This window comes from Gadus macrocephalus, chromosome 3, assembly GCF_031168955.1.
Source record: "Gadus macrocephalus chromosome 3, ASM3116895v1".
NCBI lineage: Eukaryota > Metazoa > Chordata > Actinopteri > Gadiformes > Gadidae > Gadus > Gadus macrocephalus.
The window spans coordinates 14,924,208-14,949,260 of NC_082384.1; the positions used below are offsets into that span (position 1 = coordinate 14,924,208).

Sequence of the window (25,053 nt, forward strand, 5' to 3'; positions counted from 1 at the left end):
GTCTGAGCAGCTTCCAGAGTGTTTTTAAGCTGTCAAAGGCCTTCTCATAATCAATAAAGTTCACATACAGAGGTGAGTTCCACTCCAGTGACTGCTCTAGGATGATGCGCAGGGTTGCAATCTGATCTATACATGATCTATCCTTGCGGAAGCCAGCCTGTTGGTCTCTGAGCTGGAGATCAACAGCATCTGTCATCCTGTCCAATATGATTCTGTAGAAAATTTTACTTGGGATTGGATTGCAGTGTAACACCTCTGTAGTTTGCACATTTACTTAAGTCACCTTTCTTCGGTATCTTGGTGAGGTGTCCCTCCTTCCATTCCGTTGGGATGTACTCCTCTTCCCAGATCTTCTTGAAGAGAGGTTGTAGGATCTCTTCCATGGTCTGCGAGTCGGCTTTCATTGCCTCTGCTGGGATACCATCGGGACCTGGGGTCCTTGTTGTTCCTAAGCTTCTTTATGGCCTCGCGGATCTCTTCCTTTGTGGGTGCATTACAGTTTATTGGTAGATCTTTGTCTGCTTGTTGGATGTCTGGTGGGTCCTTTGGGGTTGGTCTGTTGAGCAGCTCCTCAAAATATTCATTCCATCTTCTTTTCTGTCCTTCCTCTCCAGGGATAGGCTTCCCCTCCTTATCTTTTACAGGTCTTTCTGATTTACTAAACTTTCCTGCAAGCTTTTTGGTGGTGGCATACAGGTCTCTCCAGTTTCTGTGCTTGACTGCCTCTTCTGCCTCTCTAGCTAGGGTGTCTATGTCGATCACTTTCAGCAAAAAACTAGAACATCATATTATAACAGAAAAATACCTATTATTATGAATCCATAATTTTTATGGATTGTGATGTTAAATTTATTTCAAAGGCATGTGGCTTTCTGGCATACAGGTTCTGTGATTCAAATTCTAAACCTATGGGTTTAGAAAAACCCATAAACCTATCTTGTTTTGAACTCACATCATGCCTGACTGGAGTCCTGTTTGAGTTGTCATGCAGTGATTAAGTTAGTGGATCAAGGACTGCCAACTGAAAAGCAAACACTGTCAAAATGCATGCACACGCACACACACACACACACACACACACACACACACACACACACACACACACACACACACACACACACACACACACACACACACACACACACACACACACACACACACACAGGGTTGGAAGCACTGAGTCCCAGGAGTCGCTTGGCTGCTCTGCATACATGGAGGTTATTGATATCCTGTTGGCACCTTTTAATAGAAGATCCCTCTCTTGTTTTAGGTTTCCTCTGCCTTGTTCCAGACCCGGCTCACTCCCCTGAGGGGGGAGAGAGGGGAGAGATAGGAAAGGGATAAAATGGAAAGTGAGACTAAGCAAGAGAGAGAGGAGGGAGAATGAACAAGATAGAGATAAAGATTACAGTGGCGTAAGTGACAGAGAAAGGAACAGAGAGAGACAAAGAGAGACAGGGAATGAGAGAGACATAAGAACAAAGATTGAGATCGATCGACTTAGACAGCGGAGAGAGAGAAGTGGAAAGAGAGCGAGAGAGAGAGACTTACTAAGAGAGGGAGAGACTAGGAACACAGTAGTGGCAGTAGGGTACATTTTAAGATAGAGAGGGACTTACTAAGTGAGGGTGAGACTGGGAAACACAATAGTGGCAGTAGGGTACATATTAAGGTAGAGAGAGACTTATTAACAGAGGGCCATACTGGGAACACACTAGTGGCAGTAGGGTACATATTAAGAGTGGCATTGATGACACTTCTCGTAAGACAGGCTTTGATTTCATGGCCATTTTCAGCCCTGCTGAGGGATGACTCTGACACTGGCTGTGATGTATTGAGGGGCTATTAGGATATCTCTCTCTCTCTCTCTCTCTCTCTCTCTCTCCCTCTCTCCCTCTCTCAGTCTCCCTCTCCCTCTTCCCCCCCCCCCCCCTCTCTCTCTCTCTCTCTCTCTCTCTCTCTCTCTCTCTCTCTCTCTCTCTCTCTCTCTCTCATATGGTTGCTCACCAGGCAGCAGCTAGTGGTCTCCACGGTGCCGTAGCGAGTGATACCCAATCATTAAGGATAAATAAGGAGACAGAGGCTCCTGAAATAGCCACTTCCCTGCAGCACACACACATGCACACACTCACAAGGACAAATGACACACACACTAGGTGGTGTGTATCTGGCGGCGTGCGTCTCAGTATATCGACGCTGTACGATGTCCTAGGCAAAAGTCACATACACACACACACGCACACACACGCACACACACACACACACACACACACACACACACACACACACACACACACACACAGACACACACACAGACGAAATGACATACATCTCTGGTTCCCCATTAGGGTATTCCCACTCTGCCTTGTTTTGACCAAACCTTTAACAAGACAAGGTCTGGAAAAGGATCAGTACTAGAGCTATCACCTTGCACTTGTGTGTCCAATGTGAAATAGATCTAGAACATTCCACTTGAATGTTAAATGTGATATAGATATTTAGACACAGTTTTTACATCTGCTGTAATCCTATGTTAATCCAACCTGTTCGATGCATAAGGGGAGGGGGTGTGCTTGTGTGTGTGTGTGTGTGTGTGTGTGTGTGTGTGCGCTTGATTGTGTGTCAGGGTTGAAGGGAAGGGACTAAGATGGATAATCCAGAATCCAAAACGATCCCGTGTACGTTCAAGATACGCATGACCGGCACATTTTTCAGGAAGGTGAAATTACTGCCGGTAAGACTGCTTCACCTGTCACCTGAAGTTCTGCTAAGCTCCTTGCACTGCCAAAAGGTGATGGTGGAAGGGGGAAGAAGAAAAAAGAAAAAGGAAAATGTATGCATATAAATATATAAAACAAATGACAAGCTCTCCCCCCGCCCCCCCCCCCCCCCCCCCCCCCCCCCCCCCCCCCCCCCCCCCACCGTCATAATAATACGGTCAGGTCAACGCTGTGGAGAATAAAGATGTAGAGAGAACAAGGAGACGTTGAAAGGGTCAGGGGTGAGGACGGTACAACGTGCCACAGTATGATGAGCTGTGTGATTTGTTTCAGACGTACAGCGACAGCTCATTTGTCACTGGCTGCCGGGTTTCTGTGTTCTCCGGCACTCCTGGTCTATGGGGAAAGATGTGCTACTGCTGCTGCTGGCAGTGACTGACTGATCAAAGTGTCCCTGGCTTGCTGAACATGTGTTCTACTTTGGCTGGGGCACAGAGAGGCCCAGGGAGGCCCAGGGAGGCTTTCTCTGCCCGACCCATCCACGCCTCTCACGTCACCAGTCCTCCAGTCTTTACGGCGCATCGAAATCCCACGTTTGGCACGTGGCGTAAGAACACAGTTTTAAAGGCAGTGTATAGTATAGAGCCACGGTTCAGAATCCAATCTATAACATGGTAGGATAGAGGCTGTTGGGTGTAGAGTAGGTGGATTACCTATGTTATGTTGCCAAAAAGCAAGGTTTACGGAGAAACAACAAATGATAAAACAGAAGAAAAAAAGACATGACCAAAGAAAAGAAGAAGCAAGAAATGCAGAAAGGGTAATAAATATAAATACAAAATCCAAGAATTCAGAAGCAATTTTAGAGAAATAGAAAGAAAATCTGAAAAAAATAAAGAAAAGGAACAACAGGAAAAAGATGACTTCAGGATGAAGAGCAGGGGCAGGTCTTGTGTGAAACACTCATGCTACTTCTCAGACGTGGGCCCCCTCACGGAGGCCCTCTTGAGCCAATTACAGGCAGCATGTGCTGGCCAGAGTGCCGGCCAACACAGCCTGGAACAAACCCAAAGTCTGGCACCTCTTGGCCTCTCCAGTGAGGGCAACACGGAATGGCTTTTGCCAGTCAGTCTTGTAGTCCAACTTTCTCTGTGGCGCGGTGGCATTAATACTGCAGCACAGAGAGAGGAAGCAAACAGGAATACAACAACCGCCCTTCTGTCAAGACACTCTCACTGGCCACTGTGTCTGTGTCCATGCGGGCAGGCTGATGCGGGTGTGTGTCCGGTATTTGTGTGTAAGTGAGAATTCATGGGGTTGCCATTACTGCTACTGTTCTGTTTGTGTGTGGGTGTTGATATGTGTGTATGTGTGTGTGTGCCTGGGCGCATGTAAGTGTGTGTATGTTTGTGCGCAAGTGTGTGTGTGTGTGTGTGTGTGTGCGTGAGTGTTCGGGCGTATGTGTGTATATGTTTGTATGTTTGTGAACGTGTGCTTGCATGTGTGTGAGTGTGTGCGTATGAGCATGCTCCTGTGTGAGCGAGTGTGTGTGTGTGTGTATGTGTGTGTGTGCTTATGTGTGTCTTGTTGCATCTTGGTAATCAGCTGCAGGGAAAGTGGGGACCAGCTCCTTGACAGTGAGGGGCTACCTTGGGGGGGGGGGGGGCTCATCTGACCTGTGTGTGCAGGTCTGGCAATACAACACTAACTGTGTACTCTCTTAACACACACCAAGACCCACACACACACACACATAATCAAGTCTCCAGTGGGCCACAGGTAGCTGACCAACAAGCGGGCCCCCGTCCTGCCAGTATGACTAACAACTGTTCCAGCGTCTCCGTGTGTGTGTTATATATTTATATGTGAATATGTGAGTGGGGCCATAGAGGCCAGCCTATGACACTGGACGGCTTTCGGGGCCGAATCGCACGCAGTGTTTTATTCATTGTGTGCGGTGCGGTGTCTGGGAGCTTGGTTACTACCTGCGGGCGGCAAACTAAATCATTCAGGATGGCGGGTGGCGGTAAACACGCTCAGGACATGGAGGGAGCCACAGGTGTCACGGGCCACCGAGCACACCAGCCGCCTCACACATCCAGCACAGAGAGGGGGGGGGGGGGAGAGAGAGAGATGGGGGTGGGGGGGGGAGAGAGAGATGGGGGTGGGGGGGAGAGGGAGATGGGGGTGGGGGGGAGAGAGGGATATGGGGGTGGGGGGGGAGAGAGAGATGGGGGTGGGGGGGGAGAGAGAGATGGGGGTGGGGGGGGAGAGGGAGATGGGGGTGGGGGGGGAGCGGTAGATGGTGGGAGAGCGAGGGAGATGGGATGGGGGGGGAGATATAGATGGGGTGGGGGAGTGAGCTAGATGGGGGGAGAGAGAGGGAGATGGGGGAGAGAGAGGAGATGGGGGAGAGAGAGGGAGATGGGGGGTGAAAGAGGAAGGGGAAAGCAAGAGATGGGGAAGAGAGGGGGAGGGATAGAAAGAGAGAAAGAGGGGCATGGGGCTGGGTGGAGAGAGATGGGGAGGAAAGATGGAGATGTAACGAAAGACAAAGAGTATAGATGGAGAGATATTTGGAGAACATATATGATATGTAAGTGGTGAAACACATGCACACACAGGCCTGCTGCAATGCTGTATGACGGCGTCACCGTTTCGCCAAAATAAACCCCTGCAATTTTTACATTTAGATTTCTATTTTCCATTTATCGTTATAGCAGTAAGCAGCCTGGGTAGCTTGGCTTCCAGCAGCATATGGTTACATAACATATAAAAGTAATTTGAGCACAAGTTAAACAAAGGAATGCATTGGTCACAGAGCAGTGCCTTATACAAAACAGGACCACTTGAAACGGTGAGTCTCTCAACAGGAAATCAAAGCGTGACTGGGCTTTCTGTCTGCAAGACTGTCTGTAGTTAGAGCAAGAGAAGCCACATCTGACATCATGTCAATGTGTTCTTTTGTTTTGTTGCGTATGACAGGTATAACTGACTGGGCAAAATGTCCGCGGGAAGTGTACGCCAAGCGTACGCCAAGCACTGGATTCTCTACCACAGGGATGCATCTCATCACTCTCTCTTTCTGAACCGGCAACAGGAATCAGCCGAAGGCTTAGGGGAGAGGCTGTTGCTGTTTGGTAGCTGTTCAATGTGTTCGCTTAGTCCCTGCCGATCCTCTGCCACGTGTCCACCTGAGAGGCGTCTAGACACGGTGTGTAACTTGCTCCTAAATTTGATATTTTCCCATCGTTAAGGGCGACAGTAGCTCAGGAGGTAGAGCGGGTTGAATGGTAACCGGAAGGTTGCTAGTTCGATCCCCGGCTCTTCCTCCTCCTAGCTAGAGTGTCGAGGTGTCCCCAAGCAAGACGCCTAACCCTAAATGCTCTGAAACTGATGGAGAGAGAAAGAAGGGAAAGAGACAGACTGTCTCCCTGATTATTATTATATATTTTTTTTTTCTTATGCTATCTAATAACGGATTAATATATAGTTTGGTTCGCAATGTATACTGATCTATGCACCCCATGCTGCAAGCTTCAATACGTATACAAGTTCTCTTTCATATCTGTTTATATAATAGAAGAGAGCGGGAACGAGAGAGAGAGAGAGAGAGAGAGAGAGAGAGAGAGAGAGAGAGAGAGAGAGAGAGAGAGAGAGAGAGAGAGAGAGAGAGAGAAAGAGAAGGAGAGCGGGCGGTTATATAGATAGATAGAGGGTTAGAAATAAGGAGAGAGAAATAGTGAAATCGAAAGAGCAGGAACTAGTGAGAAAAAGAACGAAATAGAAAGCGCAGGAAAGAGAGAGATGTTCAGGGGAGGGAGGGGGGGGGGAGAACCTCCTCAGCACTACCTTTAGGCCCCGTCCACACGAAGCCGAAACAGTTACGGTTTCGATCTATCCGGTTTCGCAGTATCTCCGTAAAGACGAAGCCAAGCGAAACCGGGTAGATCTGTAGAAACGCTGTAGTACACATTCCAGGCCCATAAGGGGCGCTGCTTCTGCTACAGAAATCCTTGTTGTTGTGAGTTCTGAGACTCCGCGGGCTTAACAGTCATTGGCTAGAGGGTCGAGGGTGGGGCGATGACGTCATGGTTTACGGTTTCAGTCGGTTTCAGGGCGTCCACACGAATCCAAAACGAAACCGGGTAGATTTGAAACCACCTCCGAGGGTGGTTTCAGAAGTTTGCGGTTTCGGTCAGCGGATTCGCCGGCTTCGTGTGGACGGAAGGCCGAACCGTACAAGACCTTTGCGGTTTCGCCATGAAATCGGCTTCGTGTGGACGGGGCCTCAATCTCAACACCCCTCTCTTCCTCTGACCTCCCCAGGCGAGGTCAGCCATGTCAGCTGCTCTCTTATAAAGCATGATCAGACCGGGAGCTGCAGCGCACAACTCCAACACATGCTCCTCCCACAGACTGCCAAAAAGGAGATCTTCCACTACCGACCCCCCCCCCCCCCCCCCCCCACCCCCCCCACCCAACCACACACACCCCTCTCCTCAGCCCCACGCACGCACCCTAGAATCACCCCTCGAACACCCGATCAACCAATCAAACCTAGATTGCACGTTCTTTGCAAGACAAAGTGCTTAACACGGAAAGAGACAAACTAACAACAAGAAATAGTCAAATGTAACACCACAAGTCTGACAACCACAAAGACTCATACAAAAAAAGATTGCAGACAGCTATTTGATTCGAAGACAGCGAAAAACTAAACTTACCTCATCCCCCCCCCACCCACCCCCACCACACCCCCCTCCTCTCCTCTCCCCCCCCCTGGGTGTGTTGTTACCTGGGTGAGCTGCTTGTTGCCTCCCAGCCTGTCAGTAAGGGCGTCAAGCTGGGCCGCCATGTTCCGATTGGCCCGCCCGGTCTCCCGGGCGATGCGCGTGGCGTCCCGGCGGGCGCGGCGCAGGATGTCGACACGCCGCTGCAGAGACTCCACGCGGTGCTGCAGCGAGATGAGGGCGGTGGAGGTGGAGCCCGCCGTCGCCATCTTCCTCCTCCTCTTCATCATGGCCACCGTCGTCATCATCTCGGCGCCCCTCATCCTTGCTTCCCCGCTCGTCTCCGCCTGGTCCCCGGGCGCACGCCACTTTCGCTCGTCTATCGAGAGGCAACACACACACACACACACACACACACACACACACACACACACACACACACACACACACACACACACACACACACACACACACACACACACACACACACACACACACACACACACGCCACCCGAGAGGGTGCAGGGGAAAACATTGCTCAAATCTCCTGATTTAGACCGTGCCTCTGGGGAGTCCATAGCCTGTGTGTTTGTGTGCGTGTGTGTGTGTGTGTGTGTGTGTGTGTGTGTGTGTGTGTGTGTGTGTGTGTGTGTGGACACGAATTGGAGAAGCAGAGAAAACTCGACAACTTTGCGTTCAATTCATATTTTCCATCCTTATCCTTGCAACAGCTCCAGAAAAGCCAATCCTAAAAAAAAAGCAATTGAAATTGAAGAAATTATTTTTTTCTACCCGGATTCCTGTTCCGACTGGGATGATGTGCGTGTGCAAGCGCTGTGTTTCCCTTCAAGCTGATTAGCCATTGATTAGGTGTTCTGCGAGTGAGCCTGGCTTGTGAACCAGGGGGGGGGAGACGCGGGCTACCTGGACTGGGACCACTGGCGTGCCTTCTGCCCGGCTCGTCCTCCGCCCTCTCCGACGCCACATTCGAGCCCGCCGTGCACCTGTACGGCTGGGAGGGAAACATGTGGTGTGTGAGTGAGTGTCACTGTGTGTATGTGTCTCTGTGTCAGTGTGTGCGTGTGTGTGCGTGTGTGTGTGTGTGTGTGTGTGTGTGTGTGTGTGTGTGGGTGTGTGTGCGTGCGTCTGTATGTATGTGCGTGTGTGTGTGTGTGTGTGCGTGTGTGAGTGAGCGCACATGTGTGTGCAGTGGGGGGGGGGGATCTGAGGAGCTGTTTAAAGAGCCGAGCGCTTAATGCAACACAACAGGTTGACATGATAGGCTTCCTGGGCTGGGCTCGTAACGACACCGTGATCACAGAGGGTACTCAGTTTAACGCAACGCGACAAATCACCCCCCTCGCTTTAATAATTCACCGCGCCGCGCTTAACGCCATCGCTAGATTCAGAACGCTTTCTTGGCACCGGGGCTATCGCCTCTGACAGGTGCTCACTGATTCTCCCCCCTCCCCTTCCCCCTCACCCTCTCCTTTATTCAATCACTTGTGTGATTGAATAATGGAGCGTGTGTAACATAACACACATGCTTGCACGTGGATGCGTGTGTGGGATTTTTGGCGTCTCAAAGAGTGTAGGTGAGTTTATCCACTGAGTCCCTGCTTTTGAGTATTCATGTGTGCATATATTTGTGTGTGTGTGTGTGTGTGTGTCTGTGTGTGTGTGAGAGTGTGTGTGTGTGTTTGTGAACGTGTGTGCGCCTGTTGTGTGTGGGTGTGTGGGTGTGTTTGTTCCTGTGTGTACGCCACCTGACTCCTGACTGTGGTAGCGGCGTTTGTAGTGACATCAAAGAGACTGGATCTACTCCCCCCATGCCCCTCCTCACCCACCGCTCAGCCCCCCCCCCCCTCACCCCCCTCACCCCCCCAGCAGTCTTATTTCATATGGAGGGCTGGTTTAGGGTTTGATCAGGAGCAGGTTTGATCACACGGAGAGAAGACTTGCGGAGCGAAGAAGAGGTGGGGTGGGGTGGGGGGGGGGGGGGGGTTAGAGGGGGGGCTCTTGGGCATGTGACACGCGGTGCGGCGCAGGGGCCAGGGCTGTCATGGCGATGAGCCTGGGCGGACCTGACGGTGTGTGTGTGTGTTTCAGTGTGTCTTTGTGTGTGAGTGTGTGTGTGTGTGTGTGTGTGTTAGGGAAGAAGTGAGGGAGAAGTAAGGGGGGATTTCAGAGAAGGGTACTGACAGCTTCCTCGCTGCATGTGGAACGACTCCCCCCCCCCCCCCCCCTCACTACACACACACACACTCTTCCTCCCCCGCTCCGTCCACCGTGTTCTGCTCTATCATGGGACAAGAGCGCGCGTGTGACCGTGCGTGCACCAGAGTTTACCCCAAAGCTTTCCCTTCTTTCCCTCTCCATCAGTTTTTTTTTTTTATCCCTGACAGAACCGTGGAAGGGGCGGTGGTACAATCCCTCTTTCTTTTTACCTGATCTCCTTCTCTCAACCTCTCTACCTCCATCTTCCCTCCTCTCTGTTCATCTTCCTCTCGTCTACCCTCTGCTCTCTCCATCTTCATCTTCTCTCTCTCCTTTTCTATATCTCTCTGCAGCTTCCTCTCTCCCCTCTCGACCTCCCTCTTCTTCTCTCTCTCCAGCTTCCTCTCTCTCCCTCTTTCCTTCGCCCTTCTCTATATTCATCCTCTCTCTCTCTCTATCTCTCTCCATCTAACTTCCCTCTTCTCTACTTCCTTCTTCTCTCTATCTTAATCTGGCACCCCCCTCGTTCTCTTCCTCTCTTCCTCACATCCTTCCTCCCACTCTCCCTCTCTCACCCTGTCTCTGTACCTCTCTCTCACTCCCAAGGGGGCAGCAGGGCTGCCATGTCCTGCTGCGAGGAGGTTTGATGTGGACAAGGGGTATTGATTTTGTGGCGGCGGGGGGAGAAGGGGAACACGGGAGAGAGGACGTGTGGAGTGGACCAGCCTGCCGGGGCCAGAGCCTCGGAGACCGGGCCGGAGCTGAGAGAGTCCGGGAGCTGGGATGTTTATCCTCAGTGGTCGATTTAATGTTCACCCATTTTGTCATTTAGTAGAGGCTTTTTTTTTTGTAGCTAAAGATGCTGAGGGTTATTGTTTTATTGGATACATGAGAGGTTATGAATGAGGAGTTAGGGCTGAGACGTGTTGCTCAAGGGTCCCTACACGTAGAGTGCAGTCGTCCAAGTTTGAACCACGTTTGAGTCTTTCGGCTGGGAGCACAGTCTTACCTTCCTAAACAGGCTGTGTATATTTGTGTTGATGCATCTATGTAACCTGATTAATGTTGTCAAACAATCGTCTTGTGGGCCTTGACCATACATAATATTCTACACAACGTAACTAAAGTTGGAAATGAAATGCATGGAAGATGGAAAAACAAAAAGTAAACAACAGCGACTGACCATCTCAGGGGTGGTGCGTGAGGCTCTCCTGGTCTTACTGCGATTGCCCTCCAGGCTGTCTGAGAACTCCACCTCGTCCCCCTCACTGCGGAGATAGGAGGAAAGACGTTGTCATGTCTCTGCAGAGAGTAGTACCGACAACCCCTCCGCTTTCTGCCAATACCACCCTCGGATTGCAGGTCCAATTTACCTTTTAAGGGTAGCTTGACATCAAGCTCAAAATATGTGTGTGTACCTCCACCCACACACCCACTAATACATAAACAGCCAAACACAAAATCAATGCTCCTGTCAAATTTCTCAGAGCCGGGAGTGTAAATGTGAGTGTGTGTGTGTGTGTGGCGGGGGGGATGAGAGACAGCATCATGAATGCATCAACATGTATGAGAGGGGCTGTGGCCTTCATTAGCCGTCGGCGTGTGACAGACGTGTGCGTGGCACGGCTGAGCGGAGACGGAGCGCCAGCCCCGGCGCCTGATGGACACACGCTAAGGGCTTCCCGAGCACCGCCATGGCCGCGCTACACACAATCGCACACTGACACACACACACACGCTCAGACACACACACACACAGGTTTATTGACAGTGACCTTTGACGCTGAGGTGGAAGCCAGTGACATTTACGCTGGCGGGTTTATTAAGGTGGGGCCTGGGGGCAGCGTTGGAGGAGGAGAAAAAAACGACCACAGACAGTGGAGCGAACCTGGACATGACACAAGCTAGGAGCTAGCACCTTTAGCCCAGCATTGGCTATGCACCTCTATAGCTAGGCCCACCATGACTTCCAGGAGCGACCCGATCGAATGGGATGCCTACATAAGCAAGCAATAATTGGGGTAACAAGTAACGTGTTTAGAATCAGTCCTTTTATACCGATGCATTATTCCCTAGGTCATCAAAAAGGGTATGCCATGAGCTTAATTTAAGTGCTAAGCTAATTTAATGCAATACATCTATAATTCTAATATAAGTTATTAATAGTAGTCAATCAATGGAAAATCTGTGATTGATTTTGAATCATATTGCAACACCTTTGGCAGGTGTGGTGTCTGTAATTATAGAGAACACATAGTGTAGAACACCTCCAAAAACACAACCCCTGTCCGGACAGGACTCCCTTGTACACCCCACCCCAACACAAAAGCTGCTCATCTGTGGAGATAAATGGTCAGCTTCCAGCAGCAGTTGCTGGAGGACGGAAGCAACCCAGAGGTGAAAAAAAGAAAGAGAAAATAAAAGAATAAAGGTTGTCAGTATTCTTAACGAGTCTGACATCTTTATTCTGCGCTGTTTAGGCAGAGCCTCCCAGAGAGAGGAGGAAGAACCATGAGCCTTTCCACACTACGCACGCACTGTAAAACACATCTTGCGAAGAGCTTTACACAATTCAGGCCAATTGACAGGTGCCTAAATAAGACAATGTCTCAATTCAGGCTTCCTTGTGCAAAGAGTGAAATGTAAGTAATAAAATCCGGTTAAGTCTGGGTGAAGAGGTGTGCGTCGGACTGGCTGCTTATTAGCCACAGACAGAAGGGCGTTGGGGGAAGCAGGGCATGGCTGAAGCCAGTCACTGCTTAAAAGGCCTCCCATGGATACGGCTGAGGTGGATTACCAACTGATGAATTAGTTAGGAGGGGGAAGTGAAGAGTTGTATAAGGAGGAGGGAGAAAGAGAGAGAGGGGACGGACAGGCAGAGAGACCGTCGGAGAGAAAGAGGGAGAGAGCAAGTGAGAGAGGGCACAGGAGAGAGAGAGAGAAAGAGAGAGAGAGAGAGAGAGAGAGAGAGAGAGAGAGAGAGAGAGAGAGAGAGAGAGCGAAGATGGAAATATAAAGAGAAAGAGAAAAGGGAAAAGCTAGACCAAGAAAAAAAAAAAAAAGTCAAAAAAGAGAGAGAAGGCAAGAGATGGAGCTAAAGACATAAAGAGAGTCACAGAGAGAAACACAGAGAGACAAATAGAGAGAGATACATAGACAAATAGAGAGAGAAAGAGTGAAGGCAAACACATATCATTGAACCCCCCCGAGTGTTTAAAATAAAACCTCCTGTACCATCACTCAATAAACGTCGGCTCAGTGGCTTTCTGCATAAAACATACATGAAATAATTACCGTGGATGGGTCTTAATTTACACGGTGTTAAACAGCTTGTAGACATCTGGTACCGAGCCGAGCAGGGTCATTTAAAATGTATCTAACTAAATTAAAACGAGGAGCGGGGAGGAAGATGGGGGGGTGGAGGAAGCTCGAAGGGGGGGGGAGCGCATGCTTACACGTCAACGCGCCACAACGGAAGAGACAAGGCTGGGGGTGTGGGAGTGTGTGTGTGTGTGTTTACACTTTGTGGTTATGCCGGCGAGGGAGGCTTGGGTGGGTGTGGGGGGGGGGTCTATAGGGTACTTACATGAGAGATCGGGAGATGGGGAGAGCGGTGGTGGTGGTGGTGGTTGCAGGGGGGGTTAGTTGGTGAATATGCAAAGGACCGGTAAATTTAATCAAACTGCCAAACTGTCAATTTCAGGGCGGCGTGACTAGTGCGGGAGAAGCGGCATCACTGGAAGGTATCAAGGAGATCGCAGCCCCCCCCCCCCCTCCCCACCATACCCCACTTCATCCCTGGGCTTTGCTGGCACCCGTTCAACTCTGCGTGCAGAGGTGGCAAATTTTGCATGCAAATTTCAGTCAATAAGCTCGGAGCGAGGCGTCCCAGGATATTTCAGAAAGGGATCTGACAGTAGTTTACCCCTCCTCTCCCTCTCCCTCTCTCTCACTCGGCGTCATCCTCGCTCGCCATCATCTCCCGGCCCCTGAATACCAACTAGACAGATGCTGGAATTCAATCACCCATTTGCTCACGCTTTGCATATGCACACTGTCCCCTGGATGTTGCGCAGAGACAAACCCCTTTCCCCCTCCCATCAACTCCCGCACAGTCCATACACCTCAGCCCTATCCTCTAACTGCCTAGAAAATAATGAGGCCGAGGAAAAGGAGTGTGCAAGGCCCCCCCTGTGTGTGTGTGTGTGTGTGTGTGTGTGTGTGTGTGTGTGTGTGTGTGTGTGTGTGTGTGTGTGTGTGTGTGTGTGTGTGTGTGTGTGTGTGTGTGTGTGTGTGTTGCGTGCACATTGCTACCTGTCCGTGCTCACGTCCTCCCATTCGTCCTTCGCGGGGCTCGGGCTCCGTCCGTGCCAGCTGATGGCTTGATTGGGGCCGACCGCTCGGCGGCCACTACGGCGCGCTGGACCGGCGAGCCGGGCTGTTTTGAATTTGACCTTGCTGCTGTCCGCGCCGACGGCTCCCCCTCCTCCCCCTCCTCCCGCTGCAGCGCTCCTCCTGTAGAAGTCGCGGGCCGCTCGGAGGATGCCCAGCTCCTGCCTCAGCTTCAGCGCCCGCCCCCGGAGCTGGGCCACTCCCTTCTCCGCCGCCCCCAGCCGGGCCTCCAGAGCCTGGGTCTCGCCCGAGTGCCGCTCCCGCTGCGCCAGTGCCTGGGCCCTGGCCGCCCTCTCGCGGGCATCCGCCTGGCAGTGCAGGTTCTCCAAAGAGGCCCGGAGGTGGCGGCGCTCGTTGGTCAGCTCCGCTCTGGCCTCCAGTAAGTGCTCGTTCTCCAGCCTGAGCTTCTCCGTCTCCTCCTCCAGGGAGATCATCCTCCGCTCCAGTTGCTCCATCTGCAAGGGGCGGGCGGGTGGTTGGGGTTAAGAGGACACGGGTCAGGCTACGGCACAACACGAACAACAACAACGACAGCAACTCACTTGGATGGGTTACCGGTTTATTTCCACCGTTGTTTACACAGAGACAAGAGGGCAGGAGAAGACCCAACCCAGGAGTCCCTGATCTGACACTCTGCATACAATTCTCATCTGGGATACTGGGAGTGTTTAACAGCGCATAAAAGAGCATATGTCTGGTTGACTGAATCCATTTGAGGACCCCCCCCCCCCCCTCCACCCCCACCCCCAACCTCACCCCCACCCCTGACCCCCTGGCACCCCACTCCTCCGTCACCCTCCACTAAGCACCATCCAGGGCCACTTAGCCTCTTTGTTAGATCTCGGGTGGAGACGGTTAAGGGAACAGTGGATGCCTGCTGGGTTCATACCCCCAGGCGATGTTCCCCCCCCCCCCCGTCCACCCTTCTTTCATTTGGAGCTCCCACTCTGCCCTCTGGTGAAGCAAGGTACCTTTCAAACTAAATTAGACCACCATCCTCGCCTCGCCCCTCCCGACCACCGCCACCGCCCACCCAAAGCTTGATGATTCGCCACTGTGAACGCAGGTTAGTCTTGGTGGAACGCGGCCCGCAGACGGCACATTTTTTTTAACATATACTGTAATATATTCAAGCCATCTAAGCACTGGCCATCACTGAAGCATCAGTACAAGGCAGCTTTACAAAATTGCAATTGACACTTTTCCAGCTTGTCATTGTATTGTGTCAAGCTCGAAAAAAAGAAAGAAATTGAAATACCAAACTACTTTAACTAACTCCTCAATACACAATGTCTTCAAACCCTAAGAGCACCCATCCTGTCACACACGCCGGGCCTGACAGGAGCCGGGGGGGAGAAGCGGCACAATCCTCATTCTCTTCTCCCAGGGGGCCATTGTGTGGCGGATCCAGCTCTGACGGTTTCCCTTTTATGGGCGATGACAAAGAACAATTAGCCCGGGCTTTGGCTCCGGCGCCATTACCTTTCTTAAGGACTCCTCCACGCGCTGGCTGGCGGCGGCGGGCTGCGGTTTGGGGGCGCTCTGTCTGACCCTCCGCTCCTCCTCCACTCTGCACAGCAGCTCTGCCCGGGGAGACAAAGCGGGATATTGTGACGGGACGCGTCAAGCCCAGACCACTCCGCCGACGGCACAGTCAGTAAGAAAAATATAGATCAAAAGAGGACTCATTAAACCAATTAGCACTATTAAAGCGCTAATTTCTCAGTACAATTATAACCCGTAAGGGCAATCACTAGATGCCATTTTCATCAGGATTTGGAGTAATGCGTGTTGTACCTCTACCCTCTCTCTCTCCTATCCCCCCCCCCCCTTCCACCACCACCACCACCACCACCATTTCTACTCTGACACAAAAGGAAAGGAAATCAAAGTTCCTTTTAATTAATCCTTCAGATCAAAAGCATTGAACCTAATTGACGTCAGATACACGTCGTTACGGAGTGGCCGTCTTGCTCAGGGATTCCTACAGGTCGTTTGGGGACATTTCGGGGATAGAACCAGAGCCACCACTCCACTCTCCTCCCCCCTTGACATCTCGATAGGATAGAAACCAGCAGCTACCGCGACTCCTCATCGAAAAAGAATGACTTTGGTTGAAACTGTCCGCCGGGGAGACGCATGGAGAAGCAGAACAGGCAGCGGTGTGCCAGGCCCCCTCTGGGGATGCTAAGCCAATATGCGGCAAGTGCTTGAATCCCCTGGTGAACACACAGGCCCTTTAGCTGCACTGCTTCACAGCCCACCCTGCTCTCCTCCCCACGGACCATTCATCTCTACAGAATAGCGTGGCGCTTTATCGTGGGAACTACAGCTGGGCTGCTTAGATTTGCATTCGCGCTCGATGTTTACAACGCCAGGCAGACGGGAGCTTAAAGTGCATATTTTATGCCCGCAACAACAGCAGCAGCAGGAAAAGCCGTAGTGTGTGTGTGCATGCAATAACACCCACTCACACACACACATCGACGCGCACACGCGCCAAGTGCCTCTGTGTCACCTCATATATGTAGAAACTGTTTTGCTCCTAAGATCAAAAGGGCAGAGGGAAAATGGTCCGAAACTTGCTTAACTTTCATGGGGGATGCAGCCGAAGCTCATTTGAGGCTGCAAATGTTAAATATTTGAATGAAGACCTTGACTTATCGGTGGACCTTTGGGCTGTATACGCAACAAAATAATAAGAAGGGGGGGGGGGGGGGGGGGGGTGTAGAGTAAGGAACCGTAGAGGAAAGCAGTGGAAGAGATTATTCATGGAAGGAGCCTTGTGCAGCTTGGCAGCGCGTTCCGACGACTGGCCCAGGGAAGTTTGTTACTTCCAATTAGCCTCCTCTTTTGTCTTCCCCGGGTGTGTCACATCCACTCAGACAGCCCCCCCAAACGGGACAGGAGGGGCTACCTGCCCGCCCGCGCTCGCCGCAAGGAAGTCAATTATCCCGCTCCGGCGAAGGCGGCCCGGGGAGTTGGGCGCTCCTCGTCGCTACCGGCTCCCGCTAGACACCCCTTCTCCTCCTCGATGGCTCCCGAGTCACCAGGCCGCTGGCGGGGGGTCTCGGCACCCCCCCCCCCCCCCCCCCCCCCAAAGCTTTCATGTGCTGCCTATGCTTAATGTGATGCTGATGGGGTGAGGTGTGGCGTTCATCAACCCCCCCCCCCCACCCCTTTGATCTGGTCATAACCGTGCAGAAATTCACCATGATTCAATTCCTACCGAATTGAAAGGTATAATTTTGTGGGGAAATTTGTTCAGATGGGATTTAAAATAAATAATCGTTTCTCACAGCGTTGTATTACAGCGTTGCAGGTCTGAATGGCTGTCAACTAAATATATATATTATGTGTTGAACATGCATTTTAATAAAACACACATAAAACACTACATTCCTACTAATCAAAAAGCACAAAAATAAATTAACATGAGAAAGCCGATTTGGGATTTCTGCCGAGCATTACTAGAGTAAAACTAGTCTTCTGTGTTATGAGTTGATCAATTCATTTTTTCTTTCATATCACAAGACGTGGTAAATACTGTGTATACCAATGCCACATTATATTCATCACTTATTTTGTGTGGCTGCAATAGCCTACATGACTTCTCTGAAAGTAGACTGTTTGGGAGTATCCCTGATTATAACATTGATCTTCCATGGACGAGCACTCAGGGTTTTAATTAGTGCCATCCCTTTAAAGCACGGGTTTGAATCTCCGACAGAGGCAATCACTGTTGGGCTGGAGAATCAAAGTGATGGAAGACAGATTTGTTATTGAACTGGTTAATGAAGGCCACTGGTTGCGGTGGTCAGTGTCTGCCTGAAGAGTGGATCCGATTGGATCGGAAGCAACTGGCCTTTTATCGTTTGGAACGACATTGGATGAACGTGGTAAGAAGTTGATCAAGTCTAATTGAGTAACGTTCTGCTAATACCGTGTCGGGGAACCCGTTATCAGGGGGTCTCAAGATTGAGGTATTGTGGGAAGGTGCGATTCATTGTCGACATGTAATCCATAGAAAGTGCGGTATTTTGTGATAAAATAACCTTTTTCCAGGTCTCCTTCAAGAAAGTTAAGGTATTATTGCAATTGAAAAAACTGACCAAGGAGCAACTGGCAGCAGGTGCCTACGAAAACGCACGGAAATAAACAAGGTGTAAAAACACGTTCAATATATAAATATGACATATATAGGTGAAGGGTACCATGCACCACGGCCATGTAGACGGTCTCCAGGTGGGAGGCGGTGGGTCAGTGTGTGAGGTCACCTTGGTGCTCGTTCAGGAGACACAGATGCTGCTCCTTCACGGTGGTCCGGTCCAGGGCCGCCTGGACCTTCAGCACGTCCATCTCCTCCTCCAGGTTGGCCCTGCAGACACATCAGGAAACCCCATCAACTTCTACTCTAAAACTTTACTTTACACAAAGACAAACGACAACAACTCGACACAAGGAAATATAATGGCTAGCGGGAATTCTTTACAAAATATCATACTGACATGACAATTATTATTTTTGCCTTTCAACTTCCTATTCTTACAGAATCCTGATTTTACTTTGGGCCCGATGCGTCAGGCGAACATTTCACTTGGATAACTCGTATAAACTGACAGCAGAGAACAGCAGCTAATTAAACTGCATTTTAATTCATCTGGAAATCAAAGTGACATGCAACATGAAACACCCAGGTATGAGAGCAGCACAGTGTGTGTGTGTGTGTGTGTGTGTGTGTGTGTGTGTGTGTGTGTGTGTGTGTGTGTGTGTGTGTCTGTGAGGAACAGGCAAACATAAAAAAAAAAAAACGGGAGCCCAATTACCTCAATGCAATTAGCTTGATTCTTGCTAACGGCTAATTACGTGGTTAAAAAGGGAGGCCTGCAGGAGACTTTGCACTTTCAAGTTATTATTAGGACCCCAAAAGAAGGTCTTGTGAGAATACATACACAGACCCTCTGGGACAACCACACCTGATATACACACACACCTACTCCCCTCCCCTCTGTGCTGCAGAGACGCTGGGAGAAACCGCTGGAGAAACACGATCTTTTTACTACAGTCCCATTCTTCTTCCTGATTAACCTCATTACTACCAGAGAGAATCACTTCTTCAGGTGCATCACACACATTCACACACATAACCCACATACACACAGAGGGTAACACACAATCAAAACTGGAGTAACTACGAAAAATGTTCTGATGCATGACCAACTTTCTAAAACATGCAGGGTAGCTGAAGTTTTCAGACCACAAGGTTAGCAGAATCTTTTACTTTTGGGTTCAACATTTTTAAATTTGTCATAAGCACTCACATCAACCAAGAGCAGATGCACAAGTGATGTTTATGAGATGTTCTCGGACGAGGCAGGTTCAGATAATTTTCAGAATGTTTTCGCCTGAAGGCCAAATTGGTCGTGTACACGTGTGGACCGGGCCAGAACCGACCTGGCCGAACGGGAATGACCACACAAAATGTTTAAAGCGGTGAAAGGCAAAGTAATATCAGCACCACCCCTGATCGAAAATGCTGTATCGGGTGGTGGTGATGCCGGTGGGGGGAGGGTGTTGGGTTAATTAATTAGTCTGATCCATAGAGTCTGGGCCCAGTGGCCGTCCGCAGCGGGAAAAGTATACAAATAACTCCCCCCAGAGGGGGCGATGTGGTAGCAGATGGATAAGTGTCGCTCCTCTATGGATTTTCCTCCACAAATGAACTCCAGTCAATGAGGATTCTGCATCGCTGGGCCGTTAATGGGACAAAGGATCTGAAATATGCTGCGTGCGAAGACTCGGTCCCGTCTAATGTTTCTTTTTTAATGCCCTTCCACATGCCGATGGTATCGACGGCCAACAAGAGTTCCTATGCATGACACCGTTTCGTTGAAGGATGGCCCCCCCCTTTCTTGGACGCGCCGCAGATTAAATTGCGGACTCATTTTTCTCGGGCCGGGAACCTGTGATTTCCCGATCCAGCGCTCTTGGGGAGAAAACAGTGGCGTTTCCATTATACACACAGTGCATCACAGATACAATTGCCCGACCGGATCCAAAATGGATGTTGAAAATAAAGGGACAAGAAGTTGTTACAGAGAGAACCTGTAAGTATGTACTCGGAAATTGAAGGTCCTTATTCTATACTCCCAAGATTAGAAATACAACAACGATGCAATTTTCTTTGAAATTATATCAAGAATATTCCATCCGTATGGAATACTGTTTTTCTAAGAAAGCAGGTAAAACATGTATAAATAAAATTAACCAATGGCCGAATCTGATGACTGTCAGTCCTGCAAGTAGGCTACCATAATCAGTCTTCATACATTTCCTTTCTCCATCCGTCTATAAAATTTCATAAATAATAACAAATGGCCTTCCCACATTAACTACAGCGAAAGGTGTCTCAGAGGGCGTCAACTAAATCCTAAAGTTCAAGGTTAGCTTACACATTTTAACCCGAGCACTTGCGTTGTCCTTGACAGAATCTCTCCAGAACAAAGAGCAGGTAAGTATTTCCAGGTGTTTGTTTATCGGTGCAGGTGTTTTCGTAGCCGCTTTCAACTGTCAGCCGTATGTCCAATTGATCTCCAAGAAGGTGCGCCGACTCCTCTAACTTTTCACCTCACCTCTTTTTCTCAGCCTCCTTTCCCCACTCACACTACACACTCCTACACACGCATCTTTTCTACAAATGCAGGTGTTCATCCGCAGTCTACCCTGTTCCCTCAGGGATGATAAGAAAAAGAAATACTGGAAACGAAGCGGAACCCAAAAGGTAAACGCAACAACGTCAGGGCTACATATGCTCTCAGTATGCATATCAATAGCTGAAATCCCAGAGGGAGGGACAGAAACAGCTCAATAACCTCATCGTCACCACCCACTTCCTGCTCAAATATTTCCTCCTCAACTCTGTGGTCCAACCCTGACTTCAGATCAACCCTGCCTGCCATGAAATTGAGCCATCCCAATGTAAAGGTTATTAATGAGCTATTAGTGATGGAAGACCTGGCCTTTTATAAGTATATGCCCACATCATTAGGTGGGGGGATATTGAATGCATTGGGGGTATGCAGCCAATGCATTCAAAACCTGCTGCTTCATTGAAGGTAGTGAACGTTGAGGGCAACATCTTGTATAGTGGCCAAGGTCAGGGTCTCCGACGCCCCACTGGTTCTGGGTTCAAGACTCCATCCATGTCAACCAACCTGTAGGAATCCCAGACCCAAGAGGGATCCCAGTGGCGATTCCTCAACGACATGCATCTGAATTCAGTCGCGCTGCTTTAAACATCTGTTCAACGCCTAAAACAGCCAAACCCACTGAAAAGAAAATCACCAAGTTTCCGGTTTCCTTGGCAGACAGACCCCTAACGTCATGGCCGACAGCGATACAGGTCCGTGTCTCATGCTGCTCTTTAGACCCCGGTTTGTTAAAACACTTTCCCCCTTCCTCTTATACAGCACATCTCTGGGAGAGCAGCAAGCAGCCCCCCGAGCCATCATCCACTAGCACACATCACATCTGACGATCCCCACCCCGCCACCCTCCCACCATCTCCCTCCCTCTTCCCCGACGCGGGATCAGATCACACCCCCGCCAGCCTGCTCCCTGGTCCACATGGGGGTGTACAGCGCCCTATCATCTTCAAGCGCTGTGTTTTCCACGCAGTGGCGGCAGAGTCCTCTACACACACACACACACTAAACACAACAGGAAGAGCGAGGGAATATGGGGATGAAGAAGAGAAACACTTCTATCTTTTTTTTTTTTTTTCATGGCTGGGGTAAAGATAGACAATTTTTTTCCCTTCAGGAAAGGGAGGCAAGACATGTTTTTTTTCTCAGTCAGGAGGGAGTTCCCCCCCCCCCCCCGCCCCCCTCCTCCTCTGTTTAAGCCCAGGCATACGGGGGCCGTTCTATCAGTCAGGGAGTCTGGCGAGATAAGCCACTGCTGTCAGCAGAAACGGGCCTAGTGGAGTTTTGCACGGCTCGGCGCTATATATTTTAGCTGTGGGCAATGCAGGGGAAGCAGCCGCAGCAGTAGCATCCACATGAACAACAACAACAACAACAACAACAACAGTAGCACAGAGAGCGAAAGGCTCCAGAGCCACAGGACATGGATATCAGGAGTACATCGAGTACACCGACGGAAATACGTCCAGTTGTCCTTGTTACATTTGAGGAGTAGGAAAAGGATATTTGCACAACTAAAAGGCCCAATCAAAGGAGATATCTTACTGTAACATAATAGATTATGAGGAGGTCCCTGCTTGACAATCAGAAGACTGACGTTAGATCTGCGTTAATCCGCTTGTCTGGCCGATAATGAGGCTTAAACTACGGCTAGATGCTGCAATCAATCTGTCTCCGTTGGACGCAGTGCACACACACACCAGGACTCATTTGATGAATGATAAAGATCGGAGCACTGCCTGGGATTTTCTACACAAACATGTAGTAAATATGTATGCTGCGTGTGTATGTGTGTGTGTGTGTGTGTGTGTGTGTGTGTATGAGAGGATGTAATAAAACATGCCCCCGCCCCATCCCCGTCCCCCTCCACACTCATAAACCCCACTACCGTTTAATAAATAAAAATGTAAACAAATAAAAGGCATATGTAGACAAATAAAGCAAAACTTTATTATGTTTCATTACAGTCAATGTCGTGCTGGTGGGCGGTGGGAGGGCCTAGTGGGGTGCCACAGGCGGTGGGAGGGCCTAGTGGGGTGCCACAGGCGGTGGCGATCTCCTCCAAGACCCTCACTCCTCCACTAATGACCCAACCATTTGATCTTGTGCTTTCATGTCATGGTCGTACTATGCCTCTTGTTCATCCGTGCGTTTATTTGGTTCTACTACCGAGGCCTTAATAAGCCCCACCCACTTCCCCTTCACCAGCGGATCCGTTAACAACAATTAACAACAGGCTCAGACAGGGCGCAACGCTGCAGACTGCAGATGCATAACGAGCCAGCTAAAACCATCCCAAGGCCAATCTACATTCCTTGCTGAACACCCCCCTGCTCGCTCGCTCGCCCGCACACACTCACTCACTCGCTCACTCGCTCGCTCTCTTGTGCCAGCGAGCTCTGCAACGACCAGGAGGCAATCTGCATCGTGCGCCAGCGTTTGGATCTCTTTCGAGGAGGGCGGAGGGGTTTATTTGCCTTCGCGATCGACTTAATTCAAATCATTTTCCTCCAGAGTGCATTTGCGACACGTCGGGAGGGGGGGAAGCGGTCGGGGGGCCGTGGGGCTCTTAATGTCAGACCTTCCTGGGGTGAAACGGCGTTGGTGATATAAAGGACAGGTTGTCGGGGTGCTGAGCGGACGCGGTGCTCCAGGCGTAGTGAAAGCCGACCGAGTGGTCCCGGGCGGGCCGCCTCTCAGGCGGAGGCTTGAGATGATGAGTCGGCTGCTTGTGGCGCTTGTGCGTCGGAGAAACTGTTTGCTGTGATTTCCCTTTTTTTTTTTTTATATCTTTTTTTTCTCCCCATTTTTTTATTATCACCAGAACCAACATTGTTTCACACCATGATCTTAAACAATGTATGTGTGTACGCTGTTTAAAACGCGGACCAAAAAAAAGTTGATCCTTCGATTGTGTGTGTTCAAGAAGCAAATGCGTAGGTTATGAATGCCCATAGGCCCAGTCCTATTTGTCAGCACAGAGCCTAGTTCGGCATCCATTCAATTGCCAGAGTTCAAGGGAGCTACTGTGGTGCTGCTTGGAGTTTATTTATGACCTATATATACAGTATATGCATTTGTATCCTGTGTTATCATAAACAGCTGCTCTTCAGTTCAGCAAAATATATCTAAATTGCCTGATGATCTACATTTGACATGTTTTCAGACCAAATGTTTCCTTGTGAACTTGTGAATGAGTCAAGCCATAATAAACCAGACGGTACCATGTCACAAGCCGGGGCATAAACCAAGAGGGCCAATGTTAAAAAAGAACAGCTAAAAACATATAGACACATATGTAGAGGGAGCAGACGGGTTTGACCTTGGCCAGCCTCCTGGTTCATGGGGGGGTAGAGTGGGAGTGGGGAAGGACCACCCTGCGGGGACCCACTTCTCCTGTAAGTACCGTCATATCCATTCTGTGAAACGGCCGTTTGGACCTCGAGAAACAAGTGTTTACACGGTCTGTGTTTTCAACGTTATAGGGGTTGTGCTAGGGGACATCTGTGCAACAACAATATGAGAGAGAGAGAGAGAGAGAGAGAGAGAGAGAGAGAGAGAGAGAGAGAGAGAGAGAGAGAGAGAGAGAGAGAGAGAGAGAGAGAGAGAGAGAGAGAGAGAGAGAGCGCAATCGAGCGAGAGAGAGAGAAGGGGGAGAGAGAGAAGAGGGTGAGACAGAGAGACAGGTGGGAGGGAGAAAAGACTTGCAGCTGGCCACTTGAAGAGCCTGTAATCGGGCCCTAAAACTCCTCGCTCGCCAGGAGGTAATTAAGCATTAGTGGATCATTACAAACACTTACGTGGAGCAACCTTCACAAGCACAATCATTTCAGCACATCAGCACCACGGCTAAAAGGAGCGGCGGCTAACGGGAGCGCTCACGGTTAATGGGGGTCCAGGACTATAGAGGACTTTGGGGTTGCGTAAACAAAGAGTACCCCCCACCCCACCACAAAACCGCTGCCTTTGCTCTTTTGACATTGTGAGGGCCTTGAGATGTTCAGGGGAGTGACCACTAGGAACTGAAAAACTGTCAAGACCCTGGATGATGTTTTTCTTCAAGACCTTCTGGCTGGCTCCCATGCCTCCGAGGCCGGAGGGAAGGGGGGGGGGGGGGGGGGAGAGAAAAAGAGACAAAGAGGGAGAGAGAGACAAAGAGGGAGAGAGGAGAGGAGTAGAGGAGGAGAAGGAGGAGAGAGATAGAGGAGAGGAGTGGGGAGGAACCGACGAGAGGAGTAGAGGAAGAGGAGACAAAGAGAAGAGAGTCGTTAAGGATAGGAATCAAGA

The 25,053-nt window shown here is 50.1% G+C and overlaps 1 protein-coding gene across 1 annotated transcript in view; it reads right to left on the reverse strand.

Annotated features, from left to right (window-relative positions):
* Nucleotides 1-25,053, reverse strand: part of cntln (centlein, centrosomal protein) — an 86,504-nt gene that overhangs the window by 18,672 nt on the left and 42,779 nt on the right. The window contains exons 14-19 of the mRNA XM_060046688.1: nt 18,340-18,440; nt 15,545-15,645; nt 13,985-14,517; nt 10,854-10,938; nt 8,378-8,465; nt 7,519-7,832 (exon numbers count right to left, since the gene is read on the reverse strand). Of these exons, the coding sequence (XP_059902671.1) occupies nt 7,519-7,832; nt 8,378-8,465; nt 10,854-10,938; nt 13,985-14,517; nt 15,545-15,645; nt 18,340-18,440 (1,222 nt within the window). The remainder of the gene's footprint in view (nt 1-7,518; nt 7,833-8,377; nt 8,466-10,853; nt 10,939-13,984; nt 14,518-15,544; nt 15,646-18,339; nt 18,441-25,053) is intronic.